Raw genomic sequence first — 27,790 nt, forward strand, 5'->3', positions numbered from 1 at the left:
GTAGAATAGTAAGAAACGTTAAACCTAGCAGCTAAAGCTCCGATTATGTTGGAGGTAGGACGCAACGCCCTGTGAGGACGGGTGTAAAAAAAAAAAAAAAAAATAAAAAAAAAAAAAAAAAAAAAAAAAAAAAAACACTGACCCTAGCAAGAGCAGTGCTTCGCAGAATCTACCACCGGGTCGAAAACGCGACCCACTGAGAAGATCCGGCGAGAAACTCAGTGAGCTTTGTCTGTGTGTTAATTCGCTCGTCGAGCCCTTCGTCGCAAGTGACGGGTTCGACGAGGACGGTGACCGGTGCTTGTGGTACCTAAAAGCACCGTTAATGTATCAGGAGGATCCGTAATGACGTGTTTTAGGCGACGTCGACTATTTACCATTCGGTCTACAGGATCGGGCATGTAATTGCCAGCGGCCACAAAAAGAGGATTTTCATGTCGTACCGCCTTCTCAAAATGACGCCGACTGTAGATACTCTCGTGCGATAGTAGTTATAAAATACGCTTCAACCTCATAACAAATGAGTACTAGGTGAGCAGAGCCTACTCATTTAGGATATATTTTTTTAAAACCTTGATTTAAATTAAGAAAGTATACTAGATATTTTTTTGGTTTTTGATACGATTACTGTTGTTTGATGTTAGAGTCGATGGCAGCGCAGCAGAAGCAAAGAGAGATGTCCGGCCGGTACTGTCTTCACCCTGGCTCCAGGCCTCGACAGCAGCGGCACGGATTACGGGGGAGACTCTGACCACAGCACACCGGCCAATTCACCACGACGGAGACTCACACGGGGTGAGATTTACATCGATATCATTTTCATAATATAGCTTTATTATTTTCTTAAGGGTTTACCGAATACCCGGTTCATAGCTAGCTTTCTTAATAAGAATATTTTTTCTTTTCTCAGCACGATGGTATTGTATTCGATCCATAAAGCAAATGACGTTTTATGAATAGCCAAAGATGTACAAAAAAAAATACATATCATCATCATCATTCTCTTGCCCTTCTCCCAGTCACCTAGGGTCGGTGCAATATGTTTTCTCCTTCCATACTCCCCTATCATAAAGTATTTCTTCACTCACTCTTACACATATCGTTTTTCACGCAATCCATCCATTTTTTCTTAGGTCTACCTCTTGCTTTACAAAAAATACAATACATGGGGGATGTAAAATATCACAATACCTATTTAAAAAACAACTTTTAATTAGCATAGATAAATCGTTGACTTTTAAGAACGTGCAAACGATTTTGGCATAAACATCATACATAATCTGTGGTCACCCTCTTGTTTGTGTAACGAAGAAATATTATAAGTAGGTATGCCTGCCGCCCTAAATTTTCTAGCCTAATTTATTTCCAAGAAGATGAGAATCTACTTAATTTGTTTAAGAGTTTTCTCGTTTGCTTTCGTTCGCTATGGAGTACAATTTAAATAATGAACAACTGTAAAGCGTGTTCCACAAATAGGTTTTTTTTTTTTTTTCGGTTTCCGTGAATTGCAGATACAATTAAAACCGATTTTACGGTTTAATCTCGTAAGCAATGGAAAGCTTTAGTGACTTTTAATTTATTTTAACTATTAAAAGTAACAGTCTTTTTTTTTAAATGTCATTAAGTTTTTTTTATTATTTCCGGTGTTGCAAATACTCAACAGTTTTTGTTATATGTAGATTTAATGATTGTTTTATAATGAAAATTAAAAAGTGCGAAACTAAGCCGTAAGAGTAGTTTTTATTTTTTTCAAATATTAATGTTATAACTATAATTATGCTCAATTAAAGCATAATTATAGTTATAATTAATATTTGAAAAAAGTCTGTGTCATCTATTTACATATATAAAAATGAATTGCTGTTCGTTAGTGTCGCTAAAACTTGAGAACGGCTGGTCCGATTTGGCTAATTTTGGTCTTGAATTGTTTGTGGAAGTCCAGAGAAGGCTTAAAAGGTAAATGAATATGAAAATTTTCGAAATTAAATAAAGTTTAGGTCTGTTATTAATCGATTGAGGCACTACGAGTCTGCCGGGTGAGCTAGTGGTTAATAATTAATATTTGAAAAAAGTCTGTGTCATTTTAAATAATTATCCAACTAATTATCGTGCCACTGCAATTCACTTCCATTAATACAAAATTTTTAAAGGCAATGCAAATTTTATTCAAAAAAAATTTACTTATTCGGATCATAATAGTATTATTATAATTTTGTTGTCAACGTACTAACTACAGTCTACATTATTTATGGAACTTTCAATAATTTATATTGCTATTTAAATTTACCATTAAATCGGAGGTACATTCTCGAATTCGATTCTAATGTCGATTAAACTCGATTCTCGTCACGATGACGTGCTAAATAACCATTTACAATCGATTATTATATATTAATAGATCCAGAATGCCGTGAGAATTGATGGATGTCTGAACAATAAATAATTACACAACTCGTAACCTCGATTGACTTTTAAAACTTTTGCGTTAATCTTTCTGTTTGTGAGTCGCATTAAAGAAATCCACTGTAAATTAGGTGATAGTTTAAATGCTGAGAAATTTAATAACATGTTATATTTTAGATTGTCGCGTCGCGAGTCGCAAATTAAAAGTATTTTTTATTTATTAAATTTTTATCGCTTAGAGAGGTTAACGGGCTCGCAGCCCACCAGCTGTTAAGTGGTTACCGAAACCGACATTATAACATAAATAGCGCCACTCACCTTGAGATACAAGTTTTGAGTCTCACTTTTTTACCAACACAACGGCTGCCCCGCCCTTCAAGCCGAAACGCATGACTGCTTCACGGCAGAAATAGGCAGGCCGGTGGTACCTTCCCGTGCAGACTCACAAGACGTTATGTGTTTTCTTTGTTTTTATATCCTGACATTATTTCCAACACTTTATAGATTTCGTTTTTGCTTATGACTAAGACATTATTTGTCGACATTTGAATTTTGACCTAAAACGATAAATTAAACTTAACTAAAATTATTTAGTATAATTTTGGAGGCGTCGTGGCCTAAAGGATAAGACGCCCGGTGCATTCGTATTGAGCGATGCGACTGTGCCGGTGTTCGAATCCCGCAGGTAGGTAGCATTTTTTTTTATGATACACGAATGGCTTCCACTGTGAAGGAGCAACATACAAATATTTACACCGTCCATACCACTCAAATTATCTGCTAAGGCGGAACAAACCTCTGCTTAATGTAATCCATCTCTCATTTCGTTTACAGCCACCTATCCAATCGTTCAATGTTATTTTAAAACTCGTAAAAAAACTAATATTTAACTGTCTCAGTTCGTATATTTTAGTGCGTCGTAAAAACAACGAGATTGAATGTCACATAAAGTGAGTATTGTACTCGTAAAACGCGAGAGGCTAGCGAGAGGTGATAAAAGAGTCAAATGTCGTCGTCGCGTCGTGGCCTAAAGGATAGGACTTCCGGAGCATTCGTATGTAGCGATGCACCGGTGTTCGAATCCCGCTATCGAGTACCAATTTTTCTAATGAAATACGTACTCAACAAATGTTCACGATTGACTTCCACGGTGAAGGAATAACATCGTGTAATAAAAATAAAACCCGCAAAATTATATTATAATCTGCGTAATTACTAGTTAAGCTATAATTAATTTATTATATTATAATATTATTATCGACCAGAAGTGAGGTAGTTAACAAAAAGAAATAAATAACACAGAACTGGCCTAATTATATTTCACTGAATTAACAAAACTTCTAACAAAATGATTTCAATTTACTATTAACGAAAACTGTTAAAATTACACAAGTCTCGGACATGTTTCAACAAGAACCGCACTCACGAACGCCACGCACAAAAAAGAGGCAAAGGCGCAGCGAGGGATCGTTTTTATAGTTTTAGCGCTGGCTCTCGGTCGGGGGTTGCCAGGATTCGGTAACACGGCCGTTCCTGACGGCGAGGCGTCCTCGACCGCTTCATCTCTCAGCAGAAGCATATCTCTTCCAGCTACGTCAGAGCTTGCATCAACAAGGTCACCCTCTGTAACGTAACAAAAAAAAATACACCCAGACCTTAATGCTCTAAAACTTTCTAAAATTTAGAATCCCCACTACAGACGCAAGCGTGCACTCTTACATCTGCAGCGAGGACGAGCCAAAGATAAACATTTGAAGTGAGAAGAATGGATATCGCACAACTGTCCCAAACTGCGCAATTTGAGACACCTGCACGATTCCTTTACTGAGTTAGCCCGTATAGGAAACGTCTAAAACAGTAGCGCGCTGTTGTCGGCAATATTCACCGATACAGATACTGAACATTGCCGACACAACACAGCTAAACAGTAGGGACGCAAAATCCGGCCGAATCCGCATCTAACCATACTGCTCAAAAAATAAACGGGAAGTAAAGCACCGTCGTGCCCACCTCAACCTCAAAAATGGGAAGTAAAGCACCGTCGTGCCCACCTCAACCTCAAAAATGGGAAGTAAAGCACCGTCGTACCCAACTCAACCTCAAAAATGGGAAGTAAAGCACCGAAGTGCCCACCTCGACCTTCACATATTAATTTCGAAGAAAAGGCTGCATGTCACCGGGGTCCACTCGTAAGGATGATGTGGAAGCAGGGCAGCCGTCCCAGCTCCAGTCTGCTCCCACGATGCGAGGCTGCACCACGTGTGGCGGGCGTCCCGCTCGACCGTCCTGATAGATAATCCGTTGGGTAGTCCGCAGTAGCAGGCCGCAGACTAAGCGACATCGCCCTCTGCGTCACTGCCAGTCGTACAGCACCGTGCAGTCGGCGGCATGCGAGCAACACGTGCAGTATGCACGTCAGAAGTAGGTGAGCGCGCGCATGCAGCGGCACGCGAGCAACACGTGCAGTATGCACGTCTGAAGCAGGCGAGCGCGCGCAGCCAGCGGCACGCGAGCAGTGTGCGCAGCCAGCGGCACGCGAGCAGTGCGCGCAGCCAGCGGCACGCGAGCAGTGTGCGCAGCCAGCGGCACGCGAGCAGTGCGCGCAGCCAGCGGTACGCGAGCAGTGCGCGCAGTATGCGCGCCAGAAGTAGATGAGCGCGCGCAGGTACCGGCACGCGAGCAACACGTGCAGTCTGCACGGCTCTGCGCTCTCCTGCTGGAGCACGGCGCCGACTCGCTACTGACCTTACACGTCGGCGACAACGCCCTGCATCTGTGAACAAATCAGACAGAAGGCGCCTCCATTGTCAAAGTTTAGATAGCACCTGCAATGCTCCAATAATCCTGTTCGTCACGCCGTCCATCTGCTGACCAGCACTACTACACACACCCGCCGATTTGCATGACGCTGTTCCAGGGTATTCAGGTGCACATGCGTCACCCCCTTCGACGGAAATCGTTGCTGCTGGTGGCAAAAATAACTGCGCGTGGCGTTCGGTACAAGAGTGCGACAGCGTATTGCGATTAGACGGTACCGGTAAAGTGGTCATTAATCTCACGATCTCACGAGTATAATTATGTTCTAAACAACGATTCCACGGAACTATGCCAGGAGACATCCTGCGGCGTAGGTGTCTTGCTCTTCCTACACACAGCACGATCGCGACGATGATAATTGCAACAAACTCCTAAATCAAGAATTCGAGCGGTCATGACAGCGTCGATGAGAATGATCGCGCCTGTATTTTCTACATCGACGTCCCGTCACTTTTCAAAAGCACGTGGTTTTATCCCACTTCTGATATTATCGACCAGAAGTGAGGTAGTTAACAAAAAGAAATAAATAACACAGAACTGGCCTAATTATATTTCACTGAATTAACAAAACTTCTAACAAAATGATTTCAATTTACTATTAACGAAAACTGTTAAAATTACACAAGTCTCGGACATGTTTCAACAAGAACCGCACTCACGAACGCCACGCACAAAAAAGAGGCAAAGGCGCAGCGAGGGATCGTTTTTATAGTTTTAGCGCTGGCTCTCGGTCGGGGGTTGCCAGGATTCGGTAACAATATATTATTTTTTATTTATTGCATAGACGAGCTCACAGCTCACCTGGTATTAAGTGGTTGCTGGAGCCCATAGACATCTACAGCGTAAATGCCGCCACCCGTCTCGAGACATGAGTTCTAAGGTATAGTTACAACGGCTGCCCCACCCTTCAAACCGAAACGCATTACTGCTTTACGGCATAAATAGGTAGGGTGGTGGTACCTACCCGTGCGGACTCAAAGATGTCCTACCACCAGTAATTACGCAAATTAGAATTTTTCGGGTTTGTTTTTTTATTACACGATGTTGTTATTCCTTCACCGTGGAAGTCAATAGTGAACATTTGTTAAGTGCGTATTTCATTAGAAGAATCGGTACCCGTTTGCGGGATTCGAACACTGGTGCATCGCTCAACACAAATGTACCAGACGTCTTATCCTTTAGGCTACGACGACTTCGGTCAGTCAGACTATCAGTGTTAGCACCGCCTCCGGTTTGAGCCCCGAGAGCTGACCTACACGTTAGGGTAATGCTGACATATCCTCTCAAGCCAAGGTAGGAAAAAATAAATAACAGATACATTCTGATAAAGTCACGTTTTAAAAAACATTTAGTTGTCGTATTTCTAATTAAAAGTTTTACAGTTGATCTTCATGAAATGTAAAAATAACATTCCATTATTAACCTACAGACAGCAGACGCTGAAAAGATATATTCGTATAACAAAGTTTTTTAATGAAGAATCTTGAATAACGACTATTTAATTAAACTTCAGTTTGAAAAGTTAAAATGATGAAGACCGATTTGAATAAGTAATCTTGGATTGTGCTATAAAATAAAACTTTTATTTCTTTGAGTCATTGAGTTTTTCTGCAATTTCCAGGTTTGCGTGGACAAAGTTATACAGAGAATTGGGGTGGTTTTTTTCATGTCGTAGTGAAATGTCTTCGAGCGCTTTATATAAATGCTTACCTTCTGATTTAAAGGCTTAGGTCTTCGCTGCTGTTGCAGTTCATGGCACCACGAGTAGACGATCGGCTTAAAGAAAAAGCGTGTGTGTTATCTATGTGGCCATGGAAGTAGTTATATTTCTTTGATGTAATTGATGTTAGCAAAAACAAAAATGGAGTAGTTGAACTATTTGACGTTAATATGTTATATACATATTTCAAAAACATAAGTAAATAAATATGTGTTTTTTTTAACAATTATAAATTTGGCACTAAGGCTGACTTATAATTATACAGGGAAAAAAATATTAGTTTCTTTAATTCTGGTAAATAAAAAAATCGGTTATTACTTCAAATCTCCAAGGAAAGAAATTGATTAAATCATTTTGATTATTAATTTTACCAAAAGTGTCAAAATTTTAATTCACAAATAATGGATGAATTGAATTTCTTGAATTATCAATTAAATAGAAAATTATTAATTATAGAGTTAATGAATTATATTGAGCAAGCAATCTTGATAAGAAAAAAAAATTCACTTCCAAAATTTTTCTGCCCTAAAAAATTTGCCGCCCTGGGTACTTGCCCCGACTGCCCCTAGTGTAAAATTCACCACTGACTAGAATAAAAAATAGGGAGTTACTTGTGCCTGGTCCACGAGCTATTTGTGGATTAGTACATCCAAATTCGTTCATCTCATTTTGTGTTATTGTGTATCAACATAAAAACTTTCAGTTAAACAATATCAGTAAGGATTTTAATACATCAATAAGGTATTTCCGATGACGCTTCGACATGTATATTTTAGGTAAGATATTTAATAGATGCTTGAATCGCGCTAACGACTTTGACAAGATAAGTTTCGGACAATAACATTCGGAGCGTCGCCCCAATGAGCAATTTCACTCGCTCGGTGGAAGATCATCAATTTGTCGATTCCTTCGAATTCCTATAAACATTCCTCCCCTAAACTACGCAATAAAAATTCTCTCATGAAATTCAAAAGTTTTAAATCACAATACCACGCCCTGACTTGCATTTTATAGCTAATACCTACATTATGTTCAATTGAATTAGGTCAATGACTTTTCGTGTTTGTACTTCTTCAAAATTGAATACGAAGGTTTTATTCTAAGTTTTGTGTTGTTAATTGTATTTTTATGACGGTTTAATTATTTAGATATAATTTACTTGATATGTTTTAATACAAGGCTTTATTAGTAGTTTAAGGAATTTTTAATATTAACAGTTAGCCGAATATTCGACTGACACGTCAAGATTTAAATTTATTTAATAATTAATATTAATTTTCTTTTGTTTTGTTTTTATTTTATTGATACTCTTGTAAAGATGAGAAAAGTTCATTTTTTTTGTTATTCTCAAACATTAGAGCTATAGTCTATAGATACATAAAATAGACTCAAAATAATTTTATTGTTTTTTCCTATTTATATAAGATTTGTATTTTTAGACGGAATAACGTAATTTTACGAAGTATCACCAGAGTATTATTTCAATTGTGTGTAATGTAATATTAGTCGAACGCTATGACCCGAAATTATTTTAGACATCATCTGTCAATAGCAGAAGATAAAACTTACAGTAGGTAACTACCTATTTCATTAATTAAACAGTGGGAATACTTATGAATATCTTTGTCTATGTTGATTACTAGGGAGCTCTAAAGTAGCGCCATCTTTTGACCTATTACAAAGGCAAGAAAACTCGCCGAAATAGGGTTTAGTACTAAGCGACAGTAATAACTAGCGCCATCTCTTATTTGTTTTCTACACTAACTTCGCAGCCGCCTGTAACTAATCTTTTATTTCTTTTCAATCGCAAATTGGATAATATTCCTTTTTAAAGGTATTTTTTTATTTTAAATAATAATAAAATACAGTTTTGTTTATTAAATATCAATCTAAGTAGAACAAACTATTTAACAAACAATTATTAGATTACATAATTATAAATATGTATATACACAGAAACAAATATTACTCCCCATATTATCCTCAGGAGAAAGTTATTAGAGGAGGCTACGACCCTCAGCACTGAGGATTATCGACGCAAGGAGGAGGGATTATCCCCATAAAATCCCCATATTTTACCCCCTTAAATCTACGGTACTAGTGCATGGACACACTGTATAAACCCTTTTCTTTGTTACACGATAGAAACTCTATATGAATTTGTAAACAGAATGAATGAAATGAATTTACATAAGTGATTAGTTCCATTTTAGGTACAATTAAAACAATTACTAGAGTCGACCTATCATCACGTGTCTGGGGATCCTTACGTAATACAGCAGTTGATCTCTTGAGGCCAGTATAATTGACCTTACGAAAATTATAATGATGGGATGACATCAACATGCTTAACAAATCTGTTTAAGAAGTGTGTGAAATGAAGAAATTCAAAATGACGACGATTTCATTGCATATACTGGTGGTAGGACCTCTTGTGAGTCCGCGCGGGTAGGTACCACCAACCTGCCTATTTCTGCCGTGAAGCAGTAATGCGTTTCGGTCTGAAGGGTGGGCTAGCCGTTGTAACTATACTGAGACCTTAGAACTTATATTTCAAGGTGGGTGGTGCATTTACATTGTAGATGTCTATGGGCTCCAGTGACCACTTAACACCAGGTGGGCTGTGAGCTCGTCCACACAGCTAAGCAATAAAAAAGATGAACGAACTCGCGGTCCTCCATCAAGTGGCCGCCAGAGTCCGTAGACATTACAGCGTGAATGCCCCCGCTACTCTTGAAAAATTGAGTCGAATTCATAATTGTATTGTATAGCAGCTGCCCATCCTTCAAACTGAAAAGCATGACAGCTTCACGGGTAGGGCACGCGGAAGAAGCCGGGAATATCCAATAATGACCCATAATAATAATACCAAAGCTTATTGACGAAGACCCTTATACAATCGGACACGGACTACAGTCTTCAGGGTTACCGTCCCCTGATCTTTAAATGGGACTCCTCCGTGATTCGGTAGCCGAATGCTGACCTCAAGCGAGTTCTGTGGCAACCCTATTCCTTGTATCTGCATTTTAAGTGCAACTTAATAATTAGCTAATTATGGTTTCTTTCTTGTACCTATACTGTGAATTTTCAGCAAAAATAATAATTTTCAAACTTATTCATTCAACAGATTATAACATAAGCTTCAACGAAAATTAGTTAAATATTTATTAATTTGTTTAGAGGCTTCTTGTTGACGTAGGGCTGAAGTGTTAATTACGAGAGTTTGTTTTATTAGGAAGCGTGAAACGAGGCGACCTCCAACAAAACTGAGACATCGGTTTGCTTATTATGGTCGTAAAATATTCAAAGGCTTCGAAATTGCCTCTCTGGCTATGACAAAAACTCAAAATCTCAGTAAATTCCCGCCGTTTTATTAATAAGATCATTGAAGATTGTAATTTTATTGAATTCTAAATACGACATTGCATTTTTTATGGCGACACTAGGCCGGCTAGGAACGACTTAACATTGTGAAGTGAATCGGTCCTTGAAAATGTTTATAATCAAATTTAAACTCGACTTTTGTTTCAATGCAAGAAACCAAGAAAGAAAGATAAGAAAAGAGATAAAAATAAAATTAATACATGTCATTTTCTTCGGTTTTCGTCAATCGCAGAGATAATTAAAACTACATATTTTTACGGCTCACTCTCACATTTTTTATTGTCTATAAACTATTGGAAACATCGGAAATTATATGATGACATGAAGAAGCGCAATATTAAGCCATAATATTGGTATTAATAAAAAAATACTACATATTTTAAAGAGTAGAGTTTAATAGGAATGGAGAACTACTTTGTGGGAGTCAAACTGAAAAAGTGTCTAGCTGTGAGCAGGAAAATAAAACTCAAAAACCTACCTGAATAGTGCTATCGTATGTAGTAAGTAGTGTGAACTTCGCTTCCAAATAATAACCAGGAAATAATACACTAACTGAACTAGTTCACTTGTTTCTGTACTGATTTATTTGTAATTCCACTTTTTTACAAAATTTTATTATAGTTATTATATAATTTTTTTATACTTATTGTACACAAAAAAGAAAATGTACACAAAAAACAGATTTAAAAGAATGTCTAAATACTATGTACAAAAGCGAGCTTAACTCATTCATGAGTTTTCCTTCCAGCAAACCATGAGCAGAGAGAAATACGATGTTTAAGAGTGTAGAAGTATATAGTTTACCACAAAATACACAGCCTTAGACATTTTTTTCGACTACCCCCTTTGCTTCTTTCTACGCCATTTTTAATATGATTCGTACCTACCCACTACCGCCATTGTTCCCACTAATAGTGTTGCCATATAAATAATCTGAAAATAGTTTTAATTTTAATATGCTAAATTTTAAATTATAGTTATTTTACAACAAACCTTACAATGAAATAAATGTAGCAGTTGTAACTTAAATTTTAATTGAATAAACCTTTAACATGATCTTGGAGATTTACCACCAGCTACGGTGGCCCTAATTTATTTGGTTCATTTTTGACGGACACTTTTCATATATATTGCGGTCCTTAGTTACATAGTAGACTTATTTTTATTACTTACATGAAGTGACCAGTGTGTTTAGTGCGAGTTTTTTAACGTTCTCGATAGCGTAAAAGTTAACTCAAATTTTTATGGAGCTGGAACGTTTGCCTACGTTTTCCGTTAGGGGCGCTGCTCAAACTCTATAGAAAAGTTAACTCTTACGCTATCGAGAACGTTAAAAAACTCGCACTAAGTACACAGTTCACCTTGTTATCGGAGCCCATTGATGTCAACAACGTAAAATATTCTAAATATAAAAAGGAATTAATCACAATTGTTCCGTAATACGCTTTTTATGAGTAAATTGGTCGAATTTAATATCAATTTACCTAGTCTTGTTTCATCGCTACATCTGTAAACACGTAGCAAAGGTTTTAATTTCTAGAATTCTTCAGAATTACGGTTTTTTTTTTGGTGCTTTTTGTACGGTGCTATTCAAGGATAACTGTATTTATTCCATTGTTTTTGTGGTATTTAACGGATGGTGCGGTGTTGATAAGTGACTTTTAATGCTGCGTACCTACATTAGCGTGGGTTTTGCGTTAGATAATTCTCGAATGAAAACATACTCAGATTGTTTGATGAATTCGTTGGTGAGTCTGTAATGATTTTTATAGTATCTTTGACGATATATGTTTACTTAAGGACTATTAAGGACACCGCCACGTCTCTGCTTATTATAGATGTTTAATTATTATATCAAAGAGAGCACTGACCTGGAAAGTGTCTGGCAAAAGGAAGAGAGGCCGCCCCAAAACAACTTGGCGTAGCTCGGTGGAGCAGGAGCTAGATGTCTTGGGCATGGCGTGGGAGAAGCTAGAATAGACTGTCCAAGACCGATATAAATGGAAAAAATTGATTCGAGCCCTACACCCCAGCAGAGGGTAATAGGAAAGAATGATGATGATGAGTTATTGTATTATGTGCTGTTCAATTCCTTGCTCCAGGCTTTCAGAGAGACTGTTATAGCAAAATATAAATTTCTGCAAATTAGAACAAAGCCTCAGATAAGCTGCTAATGCCTAAAGAAAATCTTTCTCCGAGACCTAGCAGAGCTTAGAGCAATCATAACATTCACGCAAGAGCTGTGGGGATCGCTAGTAATTGTGATACCTATAAAATAGTATTCACTAAGATATTAGTAATTCAGCTTGTATTCATGTGTCAGTATTAGTCGAGAAAAATATTTTACAGGCAGCCCTGTTATAATTTTTAACAGATTACTAGCTGACCCGGCAGACTTCGTAGTGCCTCAATCGAGAAATAAAATACCTAAACTTTTGTATAAAATAAACTTAAAACAAACAAAAGGAATCCGTCCGGAAAATTGTTATTTTTATTTAGTTCCCAGCAATTTCATATTTATCTACCTTACTACCGTACTACGTACCTACTTACCTAAACATGATGCTGTCTATGATTAAATACAGTACAATTTTGAACTTGACCGGTTGATGTGTTTGTTTCGAGTTTCTATTATCTTATTGTGCCGAGATAGGTAATCATTAAGACAGCCATGCCGCGACCAACACGATCAAACCTTTCCCGACGAAGCCGTAATGCAACTAGGATTCGAAATATTGCGAGTGAAAGGACTAATGAAAATATAATAATAATAACTAAAATACATGGCCAATAAAGAATCATTAAAATACTTGCTTTTTTAATTTACAAATAATTTATCCAAATAAAAAATTGATCTTGATAAAACAAAGGTCTGCTCATTTATTGCCTCTAAGGCGGAATAAAGTTCGCCAGGTCAACTAGTAAGTGATAAAGCGCTAGCAACATTCTTTTATTAGTTTGGTATTATTGTGTGTAAATGAATATTGAAAGGCCATTGGTACCGGCTAAAACTCGTTTGACTAACTTGAAAATTTTCACACGCAACAAATTTTTATAATTGCGCTCTAATATCCTTACCAGTATCGAAAGGATAACATTAAAAGGTTGACATTTTACTGGTGGTAGGACCTCTTGTGAGTCCGCGCGGGTAGGCACCACCACCCTGCCTGATGATGATGATGATGATTCATCCGACCGATTTCGGCCATGGCGACCACTTTGACTCCTATCCGTCGATTTGGCGCTCGTGCGCTCGAAGATGGGTTATATAGCCTATCTTCGCGGCAAAACTCCTTGCGCATTGAGGGCACGTAAGCAGGCCGTTCTCATAATTATAGGTTATGGCAGCAGGTGGGCGGGCCTTCAACTGGTCGCGTTTGTAATCAAGGTCAGCTTTACGCTGATCCTCGAACTCGCGTACTTTGCTGTTCACCATCCTGCGCCATTCCGGCCGCTATGCTGCCAAGCGCTCCCATTGAGAGGGCTCTATATCACATCTCTTCATGTGTCGTTTCACGACATCCTTGTACCGCCCTGCCTATTTCTGCCGTGAAGCAATAATGCGTTTCGGTTTGAAGGGCGGGGCAGCCGTTGTGATATTGAGATCTTAGAACTTTTATCTCAAGGTGGGTGGCGTATTTACGTTGTAGATGTCTATGGGCTCCAGTAACCACTTAACACAAGATGGGCTGTGAGCTCGTCAAAACAACTAAGCAATAAAAAAAAACATTAATTTTAGTTTAGTTTGATGTTTTTTTAATGTATTAAGCTTTGACTGACTCGGCGTTGTAGTAATTAACGCCCGTGACTATTGCATCGAGGGTTGTGGGTTCGATACCCACATAGGGTCAACATTATGTGATGAACAAGTTTGTTTACTCTTTGTCTGGGTTTTTGTTGTATATATGTATATGTTTAAACGTATATAAGTATGTATGTCAGTCTCTAGCCTACCTATAACAAAAGGAATCCTAATTTAAGGCTGGATGACCGTACCTTTTTTTTAAACTACATTTATGTGGGATGGTATGGCGAAATCTAGTGGATATTTAGTTTAAGAGCAAAATCATTTATTAAAAAATAAAAACTATCCGTAGCATCGCCATGTCATTTTAAAATAAAATTATCTATTAATTAGATCTTCCCGCTTTATATTATTTCGGATAATGTTTTACGTTAAACTCTAAATGAACCCTGCCTCAATCTCTTAATATACAATGCGGTACTGCAAACTTTTAGTAATATGACAGGCTGTCTACAGGGTACGGGCTTAGATCGTGACCCGATTCCACGGTACGGATTTAACTTCCAAGCCACGTCCAGGCAGTGACATTTGATATACTATCTACTTAGTCTGGCCATAAATACTGTTACAATTAAAAATAAACAAAATATTACATTTGAATTTGGAATCTGTTATTTTTATATTATTGCTCATTGAGTTTTCTCATTTTAGCGCCAATACATTGTACAATATTTTGCGATATTAAAATGGAGTGGGGTGATAAAGAGAACCGAATCGCTGTGATTGCATTACACGAAGTAAGTAGGTATGGAGCCAAATGCAATTTTTAAAACTCTCCATACGCTTGGTATTAGTAAAATGTTTGTGTACCGGGCTATTAATAGGTGCAATGAGACCTCCTCTTTTTGTGACAGAAAAATATCTGGCCGTCCACGTAGTGTTCGTAGGAAAAAGGTGGTCAAAGCAGTAAGGGAAAGAATTCGAAGAAATCCTGTCCGAAAGCAAAAGATTTTATCTCGGGAAATGAAGATAGCACCTAGAACCATGTCGCGTATTTTAAAAGATGACTTAGGACTTACAGCCTACAAGAGACGTACTGGTCATTTCTTAACTGATAATTTAAAAGAGAATAGGGTGGTAAAATCGAAACAACTACTGAAGTGGTACGCAAAGGGAGGTCATAGAAAATTTTTGTTTACGGATGAGATATTTTTTACAATTGAGCAACATTTTAACAAACATAATGACCGTATTTATGCTCAAAGCTCTAAGGAAGCTTCCCAATTAGTCGACAGAGTGCAACGTGGGCACTATCCGACTTCAGTGATGGTCTGGCGGGGTATTTATTAGCTATGAAGGAGTGACTGAGCCATGCTTTTGTGAAAAAGGTATCAAAACATCGGTACAAGTGTATCAAGATACCATTCTTGAGAAGGCAGTGAAGCCCCTTAACAACACCATGCTTAATAATCAAGAATGGCCCTTCCAGCAAGACTCGGCGCCAGGTCATAAAGCTCGGTCTACGCAGTCTTGGTTGGAAACGAACGTTTCGGACTTCATCAGAGCTGAAGACTGGCCGTCCTCTAGTCCCGATCTTAATCCGCTGGATTATGATTTATGGTCAGTTTTAAAGAGTACGGCTTGCTCTAAGCGCCATGATAATTTGGAGTCCCTAAAACAATCCGTACGATTGGCAGTGAAAAATTTTCCCATGCAAAGAGTGCGTGCTTCTATTGATAACTGGCCTCAACGTTTAAAGGGCTGTATTGCAGCCAATGGAGACCACTTCAAATAAGCTTTTTATACTTTGAATTGTTTTATAGTTATGTATTAAACTAACACACTGTAAAAGTAATAAATGTTATTTGCAATAGATTTTTTTTTCCTTTGTCTCAGTATTTATGGCAAGTCTAAGTATACTAATATTTATATATTTATATATTAGTATACTTTAGTCTATCTTAGTCTATCTAGATTTATATCTGCAGTGGTTTTTACGGACGTTCCGTTATAACTACTGAACCATGCATCCGATTGACTTGAAACTTGGTATCTTTGTAGAAAACACATGTACTTAATGGATAGGCTAATAATTATATGAGTGTTGGACTCCCTACACCAATTGCGGGGGCGATAATGATGAGAATCTTTGTGGGGGTGAGAAATAATAATGCTAATTTTAAATGGCCAGCGAAGCGGAAGGGTACAGCTAGTAATTTATCATTTTGTTCGATCAATTAGTCTTTGAAAGCGACCATTAGTGCTAAACGCATATTGTTCAAACTGTTTTAAGCCTAGAAATTTGGCATTTGGTGACCATTGTAAATCTTAAGATCTCAGGACTGCTGTACTAAGCACAGAGGTCGGCTGATAGGAACCAACGAAATTAACATTGGCCTGAGATAAAACCACCATATTTCTTCCAAAGGGAATCTTGGCCGGAGATCCTCTCTCTTCCAATGGGCGTCGTAAAATACTAAGGAATTTACCAGAGAATGAGTACCGGTGTTTTCTGAGTATTCTGATAGCGTACTGCGATTTTCAACTCACATTTACTTGTGGTATGACATATTGTTAGTTTGCGGATAGGTACCACTATTCTACCTATTACTTTCGCCTTAGGGTTCTTTTTTATTGCATATATGGGTGGTCGAGCTCACAGCCCGCCTGCTGTTAAGTGCTTACCAGAGCTCATAGAAATCTACAACGTTAATGCCGCCACCCACCTTGAGATGTGAGTTCTAAAGTCTCAGTATAGTTACAACGGCTGCCCCACCGTTGAAATCGAAACGCATTACTGCTTCACCATAGAAATAGGCGGAGTGGTGGTACCTACCCGTACGGACTCACAAGAGGTCCTACCACTAGTAAAAAATTACCTAACAGCTCAAGTCTAGCTGTGTGTGTAGTGAATTTATTTACATACTACCGAATCGGAATGGTGACCCGCTGAGAAGTTCCAGTGAGAAACAGAGAAATTCAGGTTAATTTTCACGTCGTCACCATAAATACGGTTACCGGGATCCCTACTTTTTTTCCTACCTAAGCTGGTCTAGAGAGACCATATTATTATATTATGTAGGATTGGTAAGAACGGAACGTATGAAAAGAGTGTGGAACGGATTGTTAAGATGTGAGTGAGAGAAAAGGGAAAGAAAGGGAGAAGAGAATGACAGACTGAATGACAGAGAAAAGGAAGATGGCGAAGACAGTTGAAAAATTAGCAAGACGTAATAAAAGTGTTAATTATTATTTATTTTTATAACATAAGATTTTGGAACAGTGGAAGTTTTATTTTATGCGCTGCGATCCCTATTCTACAAAATATATAATATGCGTAATCTTAACTAGTAGGTGAGCTCACGGGGCTCAAACCTGACGATGTTGCTAACACGAACCCTAGCAAGAGCCGTGCTTCGCAGAATATAACACCAGATCGGAAACGCGGCCCACTGAGAAGATCCGGCGAAAAACTCAGTGGGTTAATTTACTCGCCGAGCCCTTCGTCGCAAGCGACGGGTTCGACGAGAACGATGACCGGACCATTCGCCTGCTGCTTAGCCTAGTAGTAAGCATCTAATAACAGTATTAATAAATCAGGTGAAACGATTTCATATAAGGCTGAATCCACTAATCCCCTAACTAATTCACTAACCCGGTGACTCATTGTGCATCGCCGCGAACTATAAAACCCTTGTACAAATACACAGAGAGAAGTGTTCATACACAATTCATACATCCTTTCATACATTATACAATCCACGTTTGATTCTTTTCGTTGTTCGATATAAAATCCGTGGGATCCGCGTGGCATTCTCTGCAGCTGGACATCGCCTATTTCTTTAACATATAGATACCGATCTACGTGTTACAAGCGCCCTGTATACAAAAGCATAGGGTGTTCCAATAAGATGTTTCGTTTTGAATATCCCCCCCCCCATTCTAACAGTCGAATGAACCAAAATATCGTATTGGAACACCCTGTATTTGTTTTTCGATTGTAAATATTAGATTAGAGTACGTTGCGGTATTTTGTCAGGCGTATAACCTTTATGTACAATGTAGGGTTGGCGAAATATGTTAAAAATAAAATAAATACCTTAGTAACAAGTTATTTGCTAAATTACTGCAAATTGGATAGTTCATTAGCAGGCAGGTCGTGCTTTGCAAACTTTGACAACCACTATTTTACCGTGAAGTAGTAACGCGTTTCGGCTTGAAGGGCGGGGCAGCCGTTGTCATTATACTGAGATCTTAGAACTTATATATCAAGGTGGGTGGCGCATTTATGTTGTACATGTCTATTGGTTCCAGTTACCACTTAACAGCAGGTGGGCTGTGAGTTCGTCTAACCATCTCACCATTATCCTGCCCTTCTCCCAGTTACCTGGGGTCGGCGCAACATGTTTCTCCTTCGATACTCCTCTATCATATACAATTTCTTCGCTCACTCCCCTCTTACCCATATCGTCTTTCACGCAATCCATCCATTTCTTCTTAGGTCTACCTCTTCCTCTATATGCTTCCACATTCATAGTTAACATTTTCTTATCAACCTCATTTTCATTTCGTCTCATCACATGTCCATACCATCCCAAACGCGCACTTCTCAGCTTCTCTGTCACAGGTGCCACTTTCAGACTTCCTCTAACATATTCATTCCGTGTTCTATCCATTCTCGTTACTCCACACATTCATCGCAACATTCGCGTCTCTGCTGCATGCAATCGCCTTTCATTCGCCTCGTCTAGCCATCTAAGCAATAAAAATAAGAAATTTTCGGAATTGCTCGGATGGCTAATAGTAAATCCCACCCTCCGCCTGGCTGAGTCCGTCCTGATGAAACTGGAAAGGCTGGCAGTAGTTTCTGTCACTCACGTTTATTTCTTCCTTTATTCACATACTGCTAACTCCCTATCTTAATCAATACTTTGAAACTAAGAGATACCTGCGGAATAGTATCGTTCGTAAAAGGCAACCTCAGTCGGACGGGTTGACGAATAATAAAGATATCTGGGAATGGCTAACCTACCTTGAATTGGCTTAGGGTTACCGTGTAGAACGAATTCCGGAATCTATACTAATATTATAAAGCTGAAGAGTTTGTTTGTTTGAAAGCGCTAATCTCAGGAACTACTGGTCCGATTTGAAAAATTCCTTCAGTGTTAGATAGTCCATTTACTGAGGAAGACTATAGACTATATGACATCACGGTAAGACCGATACAAGTGGAGCATCAATAAAGAATGTTTCAAAATATTTTCACTTTCTACGTAAATGAAGTGGGTGGTAAAATTTACCGTCATGCCAAAGTAACTATTTCACGCGGACGGAGTCGCGGGCAAAGGCTAGTGGTATAATAATTTTCAAATAAGTCGGACATTTTTAAGCCGATGAATGTTTATGCTCGTAATTGCATGAATTGAAGTGTATTTTTGTTTTTTTTTAGGTAAAATTATTCGTCATTTTGAGTTAGATGTACAAAAAATAGTCGAAAGAAGTTATGTTATTGCTAATTCGCATGTGCCAATGCTATTATTAATGTATAACGGTCGACTTTAAAACGTTAAAAAATATAAAAATATATTATATCTACTTTTTTAAAACTCCGAGTGGAAAAATCCGCTTTATAATACATAACATTGCTGAGAAAATCACGTTAGTCTATTGTTTTTTTTTATTGCTTCGATGGGTGGACGAGCTCACAGCCCACCTAGTGTTAAGTGGTTACTGGAGCCCATAGACATTTACAACGTAAATGCGCTGCCCACCTTGAGATATGTCCTAAGATCTCAGTATAGTTACAACGGCCCTACCCTTCAAACCGAACCTACCACCAGTAATTACGCAAATTATAATTTTGTGGGTTTAATTTTTATAACACAGTGCTATTCCTTCACCGTGGAAGTTAATCGTAAACTTGTTGAGCACGTATTATATTTCATTAGAAAAATTGGTACCCGCCTGGGATTCGAACACAGGTGCATCGCTCAACACGAATGCACCGGTCGTCTTACCCTTTAGGCCACGACGACTTTTTACGTGCCGTGAGATTCCCTGAACATAGATTTGCCCAACAAAAACACACAATTTTAGGAGCTTCATGTGTCTAGTCTAGCAACATTTTCAGTATTCAGCACCGCGCTCCGTGAGGTTGGACGTCTCCTTGAATTCGTCTCCGAATAGCGTTCGCGCCTATTTTTTTTGGTTTTGTAAAATATAGGGTTTGTTCTGATATAACTCAAACATTATTTAGGGCGTGTCGTGATGTTCGAACCGGAACTTAAAGTATTCAGGGCATTTCTGAAGATTTAAGTGATAATGTTTAACGTGAGAAATCAATTGAAATGTTCTCTTCGTCTTTGTAAACCATGTTACAGATGTCGAAGCTAAATTTGCTAACATAAATAGTGAATTAGTGAACAAATTTACTTAAGAATATATGTAATGTGATTGTACAAAAATGACACTCATAAAATTTGCAAATTTTGATCTACAAATAAGCACAATAGGTGATAATTCAAATAAAAGCATAATGAATTTTTTATAATATAATATTTACGTGATGTTATAGTATATAAATCATTGATTAATAGGTTTCTTAATCCGATTAAACATCTAGATCCGTTGATGAAATTATCAATATAAATTCGCTTCCTTGAGCGACTCTTTTCAAGTTTAAATATTCGTAACTTTTCTAGAATTTCTCAATAATTTTGAATGTTTCTTTAGAAATTCTAAAATAACTTAACTACGTAATGATGGACATCAAAGCATACTCTATTTATTAACAAATAAAAGCCCAATTGATTGAATCAATCGGCTATCAGAATTAAATGAAATAGATTGAATTAGTTTCGTATTCTAGTTTCGCTTACGACTTGGTGACTGGCAATATCAATGGTTTGTAGATTTTAAAGTATACGTCAGCTGGAGTTTTCTTTGTATATTACCCTCAGACACAGCCCACTGAGTTACTCGCCGGATCTTCTCAGTGGGTCGCGTTTCCGAGCCGGCGGTAGATTCTGCGAAGCACGGCTCTTGCTAGGGTTCGTGTTAGCAACGTCGTCAGGTTTGAGCCCCGTGAGCTCACCTACTAGTTACGGCGAAGCTGATATAGCCTCTCAAGGCTATCAGCTAAGGTAGGAAAAAAAAACTGTGTATGGACTTCTGGTTCCAACTTAAAATTAGATGGGCTGCGAAATGAAATTCTTGGAAATGAACTCCCTCCATCAAGAGTGATTAGGATCTAAGGTCTTCCGGATCGGACTGTGCACAAATTAGCCCATCAGCTGGGAGAGCCTATAGGCAATAGGCCCCTTATGCCTCCGATGCTGAGTACCCATACTACGTAACTTTACGATCTTGCCTGTTTAAAGGCTTTTTTTTTCTCTACCTTATCCCACTAGGTGGGGTCGGCACAGCAATTTTTTCTCTTCCATTCTCTTCTATCAGCCGTCATCTCAACACTCACTCCTCTCTCTCTCATATCGTCATTCACACACTCCATCCATGTCTTCTTCGGTCGACCTCTTCCCCCTCTACCTTGCACTACCATTTCCATACATCTCCTAAGGCTATTCTAATATACTTGAAAATTGTCTATGGATGCGCCATAACCTTTTTCGTGTATTCCTTAAAAAAATAAATGAAAACCAATCCTTATATATACTGGTGGTAGGACCTCTTGAATACTGGTGGTAGGACCTCTTGAGAGTCCGCGCGGGTAGTTACCACCACCCTGCTCATTTCTGCCGTGAAGCAGTAATGCGTTTCGGTTTGAAGGGTGGGGCAGCCGTTATAACTATACCTGAGACCTTAGAACTTATGTCTCAAGGTGGGTGGCGCACTTACGTTGTAGATGTATATGGGCTCCAGCTTCGATCAACAATTGTTGATCGAAGGGCTCCAGTAACCACTTAACACCAGGTGGGCTGTGAGCTCGTCCACCAATCTAAGCAATAAAAAAAAATATATATATATATTATACAAATGGACGAATCGCATTCACGTTGTATCTTTCAAAATTATGATAATTTTATGTATGCTTTGAAGTCTCATACATTTCTCCGTACACGGGTAAATAATTTTATATTCATATATCCTCGATACTACTTTCACTGGCTGGAATTCAAGTGAATTTTAAGTGAGTAATTCAGTTGAAACACTGCATAAAATATAAATCGCGATAATTATTTGAAATATTGATAATAACAAAAGGCCATTTAATTCGTTTACGACAAGTTATTTATATTTTTTTTTTATTGCTTAGACAGGTTGAAGAGCTCACAGCCCCCCTGGTGTTAAGTGGTTACTGGAGGCCATAGACATCTACAACGTAAATGCGCCACCCACCTTGAGATATAAGTTCTAAGGTCTCAGTATAGTTACAACGACTGCCTCACCCTTCTAACCGAAACGCATTACTGTTTCACGACAGAAATAAGCGGGGCGGAGGTACCTACCCGTGCGGATCACAAGAGGTCCTACCACCAGTTAATAGTCAGAGTGTCGTGACACACATTATGTTGTGCTTATTTGAAAAAAAAATGTTTTTTGCTTAGGTAGATAGGCGAGCTCACGACCCACCTAGTGTTAAGTGGTCACCGTAACCCATAGACATAAATATTGTAAATGCTGTCACCGACCCTGAGTTTTAAGTCTCAGTTTTTACAGTGAATCGGCTGCCCCGCCCTTCAAACCGAAACGCATTACTGTTTCACGACAGAAATAAGCAGGGCGGTGATACCTACCCGTGCGGGTTCGTAAAACGCCCTACCACCAGTAATTACGCAAATTATAATTTTTGCGGGCTTCGTTTGTTTTTACATGATGGTATTCTTTCACCGTGAAAGTTGATCGTGAATATTTAAGTACACATTTCATAAAAAAAGTTCAAGGACAGCTATCACCAGTAAAGAGTGGTTTGTTGTTCCCCGGTTTGCAGACATTCAGAACGGCGTCGACCAGACATCATCAGACGGGCCGTATTTCTCGTCTGTCTGCAAACACAAAAAAGCCAGTTTCACTAATCACTAACATAAAGGAGCAATTTAGGTCAAAAGTTAACCACTTATAAATAGCCCTGCATTCGATTAAATTATCTTGCATTGCAAATGAGTTTATTATAATTTTTCTGTTAATTTTTTTAAAAATTTTAACCATCGGTATATAATAATATTTATAATAATATTTTATATAATAATAATAATAATATTTTAATTTTTTACAAACTGGCTCATCGTTATAATTTTATCGCAGACAGAAACCATCGTCTCAAATATTGGCGTCTTTTTTTTTTCACATTCGCCAAATATGTACATTCTAAACGAAAACATACTTTGCGGGAAAGTTGTATGTAATTTCCTCTTAATTCATAATCGGCCGATTGACGCTTATGATGATTTACATGTTATTAAATCTCTTGTAATAAAAAATCTTGCTTTTTATCTATTGGCAACATTAAAAAGAATAATATTGATGTTCTAGGACTTTTTGGCGGGGACGCGAGGAGTGAAGTTGTGTGGTTTATTTTATTTTGTCTATTTAGTGTTTCTTCAAGTTTAAATGTATAATAACGGTGGCTTATTAACTGTTTAATATCAATAAAAGTGCACAAATCTGGGAAAATGAAACAAAGCCGCTGGACGTAACTTCTCGGGATCCTCCAAAAAGTTCACTGAAAAAATCTCAGAAAATGACCACCATTTTACGAAAACTATATTTCATCTTATCTCATTTCATTTAATTTCATCCCAGTTGATTAATGTTTCAAATTAATCATCTTCATTTCATTTCATTTCACTACATAATCATTTTTCATAAAAATAAGACATGATAAAATAAAAATAAGACATGACTTAAAGGTTTTTTGTTTTTTTTTTATTCTTTATTTGTACACACTGTTAATATAATACATTAATTGCGATAAGATATAAAACATGACTTAAAGGTCTTAGTTCCAGATCATAAAACCCTTTAAAAAAACCCACGTCTTTTGCAATTTTTCTGATTTTGAATATTTATTTATTTATTTATTTTTTATTATATTATATTTTATTCTTCTATTCTATTATAATTTCTTATTATCTTTTTTAATATTATTAAATATAATATTCTGCACTGAGCCTATTGGTGTTAATATAAATGCCACCAGTTACCATCTAATCTGTTAATTTTCATTCATCGTTCAACAACCCCTGCCATCAGCCTTCGTATTTAGCTGTCGGTTCAGAGCTTGACTCGCGTCAAACCCTTTTCAATCTACGTCGAAAACGACATACATTATTAATGATAATCTAGAAATTTCCGCTTTCAAATTACTGCCTGGATTTCAGTTGTACAGAGACAAGTTAAATGCCTGAAAAGAATTTGATAACGTAGGACAAAAGTGTATCTACTTAGTCTGGCCATAAAAACTGTTACAAAGGAAAACAAAAAAAAAATCTATGGCAAATAACATTTATTGGCGCCAAAATGAGAAAACCAAATTCGAATGTAATATTTTGTTTATTTTTAATTGTAACAGTATTTATGGCCAGACTAAGTATACTTTAATATTATAAAGTGGAAAGATTTGTTTGTTTGTTTGTATTGAATAGGCTCCGAACCTACTAAATTGATTTGAAAAATTCTTTCACTGTTTGAATTCTACACTATTCCCAAGTGACATAGGCTATAATCTGTTTTGAAAAAAATTAGGGATCCTTACTAAAAATCCAATAATGTAACCCAAGGTGTAAAAAAAATACCTAAAATATTCTTTACATCGCGTGTCCTGCGAAAACTATTGATGATAGAATAAAATAATGTACTACGACTTTGTAGAACACATTATTATTTACAAAAAGTGTCGCGACAGCATATGTCTAACTATTATAGCTATGCCGCAATAAGTGTTATTTTATTTAAAAAAATAAAACAACGTCAAATATCGTTGAAATTTTTGTTAAAGACCCGAACGGAGCCGGAGCGGGCCGCTTGTGTTTAATGAACAGATTCTTAAATATTGGTGTCGCACAGAACATTTACAATATTAAGAAGGAATGAAAGTTTTAGTTGCCGTGTAAAAAAAAATGACAAGTCGACTTTCAATGGGAAACAAAATAACAAGAAATTCTGTCGCTGGGGATTTCTGTACAACCAACTCGGTGTTTGCATTAACTTTAGACATTTTCGGAGGCCCACGGAAATGAATTATTTAGAAAACCCAACCGGGTATATTACGTTATACCTACATTTCGTTAGAAAGAAAACGTGTGCTTAAATAAATTGCAAACCGTCTATTTTAACACGCTTTTATCAGCTTCATACATACATCAGTATGTATGTAACGGAAACTTTGAACTTGATTTTGACCCTCTTCAAAACTTCCGATTAACTCTAACTTATGCATGATATTACGCAAGATCTACTATTTGAACAATGAGATGTGTATTACACAAAATCTACTATTTGAAAAATCAGATGTGTATTACGTAAGATCTACTATTTGAAAAATCAGATGTGTATTACGCAAAATCTTCTATTTGAAACATCAGATGAGTATTACGCAAAATCTGCTATTTGAAAAATCAAATGTGTATTACGCAAAATCTACTATTTGAAAAATCAGATGTGTATTACGCAAAATCTACTATTTGAAACATCAGATGAGTATTACGCAAAATCTGCTATTTGAAAAATCAAATGTGTATTACGCAAAATCTACTATTTGAAAAATCAGATGTGTATTACGCAAAATCTACTATTTGAAACATTAGATGTGTATTACGTAAAGTCTACTATTTGAAAAGTCGATTTTATGGACTCGTAAATTTTCCTCTTTCACAATACATATATCGATTATTTCCAAATATTTATTCCCTATAGAGTAAGCATTGGCAAACAATATGTATTTTAGAAAATTCGTTAAATTTAATTTTTGTTGAAATATCGAATGCTATCCGACCTTATATATTGGTATAATAAAACAAAAACTTATATATTGTAACAATATTTTTTCCTCACAATTTCCTGTTTGTATTGAAAAAACATACCGTGTATTATACATCGCCTTATTAAATACGCGGTATACACGTTACATATACCGTATAAAATTATTTTAGTGCCCAACCTTTCAGTAGGCTACAGTTTTTGGGATATGAGATCATCATAAAAATGCTTTTAACTATCTTGTGCACACGGCGTGAATTTCGTCGAATAAACTTAATCTGAAAGTGGCACCTGTGACAGAGAAGCTGAGAAGTGCGCGTTTGGGATGGTATGGACATGCGATGAGACGAAATGAAAATGAGCTTGGTAAGAAAATGTTAACTATGAATGTGGAAGGATATAGAGGAAGAGGTAGACCTAAGAAGAAATTGATGGATTGCGTGAAAGACGATATGGGTAAGAGGGGAGTGATCGAAGAAATGGTATATGATAGAAGAGTATGGAAGGAGAAAACATGTTGCGCCGACCCCAGGTAACTGGGAGAAGGGCAGGATAATGATGATGATGATGATGAAACTTGTAAGATGAGGTTGGGGTTTCGGTGTTTGATTGCAGGCAGAAAGGGGCAGGTTGGTAGTACCTAGTCAGGCTAACAATGCTTCTCGATTTTCTGGGTCGATCGCGTTCCCGATCTGGTGGTAGATTGAGTGAAGCACTGCTCTGGTTAGGACAGATGGTAAGTTCCTCCAGACTGAGCCGTGTCAGCTCACCCACCAGCCACAGCGAAGACAGAATAGCCCATTAAGGCTACTGGCAATTAGACAAAAATTCTCTCCACCATCGGTAAACTTTTAAATATGGTCTAGTGTGAGCTCTGTGAAAAATTGAGCTTTACTAAATTCTACATGTAAATTAGTGATGATACGATGTCTTCTAAGCCCACATGGGTAGGTATCACCACTCTGATTATTTCAGCCGAGAAGTAGTAATGCGTTTCAGCTTGAAACCCACGAAAACTTTTACGTAAAAATACTGCTGACGTGTAAGAGGTGCTTAAGTAAACATTTTATTTTTAATTGGGTAAACTAATTAATGGTCTATCTGCCTATCAGAGTCCATAGACACCTCGTCGGAGTCTCGATTCAATGAAATAAAGGCTTCCTACCTTGAAAGTCGTACAAATGTTAAACAAAACTAGACTATGACCGATTTTTTGATAACGCCATCTTGGTTAGTTGCCCTCAATTAAGAAAAATAGTATTATTATTCGCCAATAGATGTCGGGAAGAGTTGATTATTGAAAACACGAATAAAACAACATTTTCTGAAAATGAATCGTAGCTAGATCGATTTATCGCCCCCGAAATCCCCTGTATACTAAATTTTATGAAAATCGTTGGAGCCGTTTCCGAGATTCAGATTACATACATATATATTAATATATAAGAATTGCTCGTTTAAAGGTATAAGATTAATCCGATAAAAATCAGAATCGTTCTGGAGTTATTCGCAACATAATCTTGCATAAACAAGTTCAGAAAAGCTCTATCGAAGAGAATCACTCAGTGGAAGATCTTCTTTGAGTCGGCCCGACGTTACCTATCTGTAGGTCTTAATATATACCCTAACACCAACTCAAAATGAATAAAGAAAATAGATTCATTCCTCTACTTAATATATGGGTATGTTATACAATATGTAACATAATATATTTTAAATAATATTACTTTTTTTTTTCCTACCTTTGCTGATAGCCTTGAGAGGCTATTTCAGCTTCGCCCTAACGT

The 27,790-nt window shown here is 37.4% G+C and overlaps 1 protein-coding gene and 1 long non-coding RNA gene across 17 annotated transcripts in view; one reads left to right on the forward strand and one right to left on the reverse strand.

The window, feature by feature from the left end:
• LOC101738650 (multiple C2 and transmembrane domain-containing protein) overlaps positions 1 to 27,790 on the forward strand; it is a 133,072-nt gene that overhangs the window by 36,200 nt on the left and 69,082 nt on the right. For 2 of the 11 annotated variants that reach the window (XM_062676790.1, XM_062676791.1), the window contains exon 4: positions 645 to 795. In XM_062676790.1, the coding sequence (XP_062532774.1) occupies positions 645 to 795 (151 nt within the window). Of the gene's footprint in view, positions 1 to 644; positions 796 to 11,883; positions 12,073 to 20,198; positions 20,582 to 27,790 lie in introns of those variants that run through there. The other 9 variants (XM_062676804.1, XM_062676803.1, XM_062676794.1 and 6 more) reach the window with 6 other exon arrangements.
• LOC119630748 (uncharacterized) overlaps positions 3,698 to 27,790 on the reverse strand; it is a 44,034-nt gene continuing 19,941 nt past the window's right edge. For 4 of the 6 annotated variants that reach the window (XR_009976959.1, XR_009976958.1, XR_009976956.1 and 1 more), the window contains 2 exons: positions 6,931 to 6,996; positions 3,698 to 5,176 (listed from right to left, as the gene is read on the reverse strand). This is a non-coding gene — a long non-coding RNA (uncharacterized LOC119630748). Of the gene's footprint in view, positions 5,177 to 6,930; positions 6,997 to 10,802; positions 11,258 to 11,808; positions 11,949 to 27,790 lie in introns of those variants that run through there. The other 2 variants (XR_005246426.2, XR_009976960.1) reach the window with 2 other exon arrangements.

Source organism: Bombyx mori, chromosome 28 (genome assembly GCF_030269925.1).
Source record: "Bombyx mori chromosome 28, ASM3026992v2".
Lineage (NCBI taxonomy): Eukaryota > Metazoa > Arthropoda > Insecta > Lepidoptera > Bombycidae > Bombyx > Bombyx mori.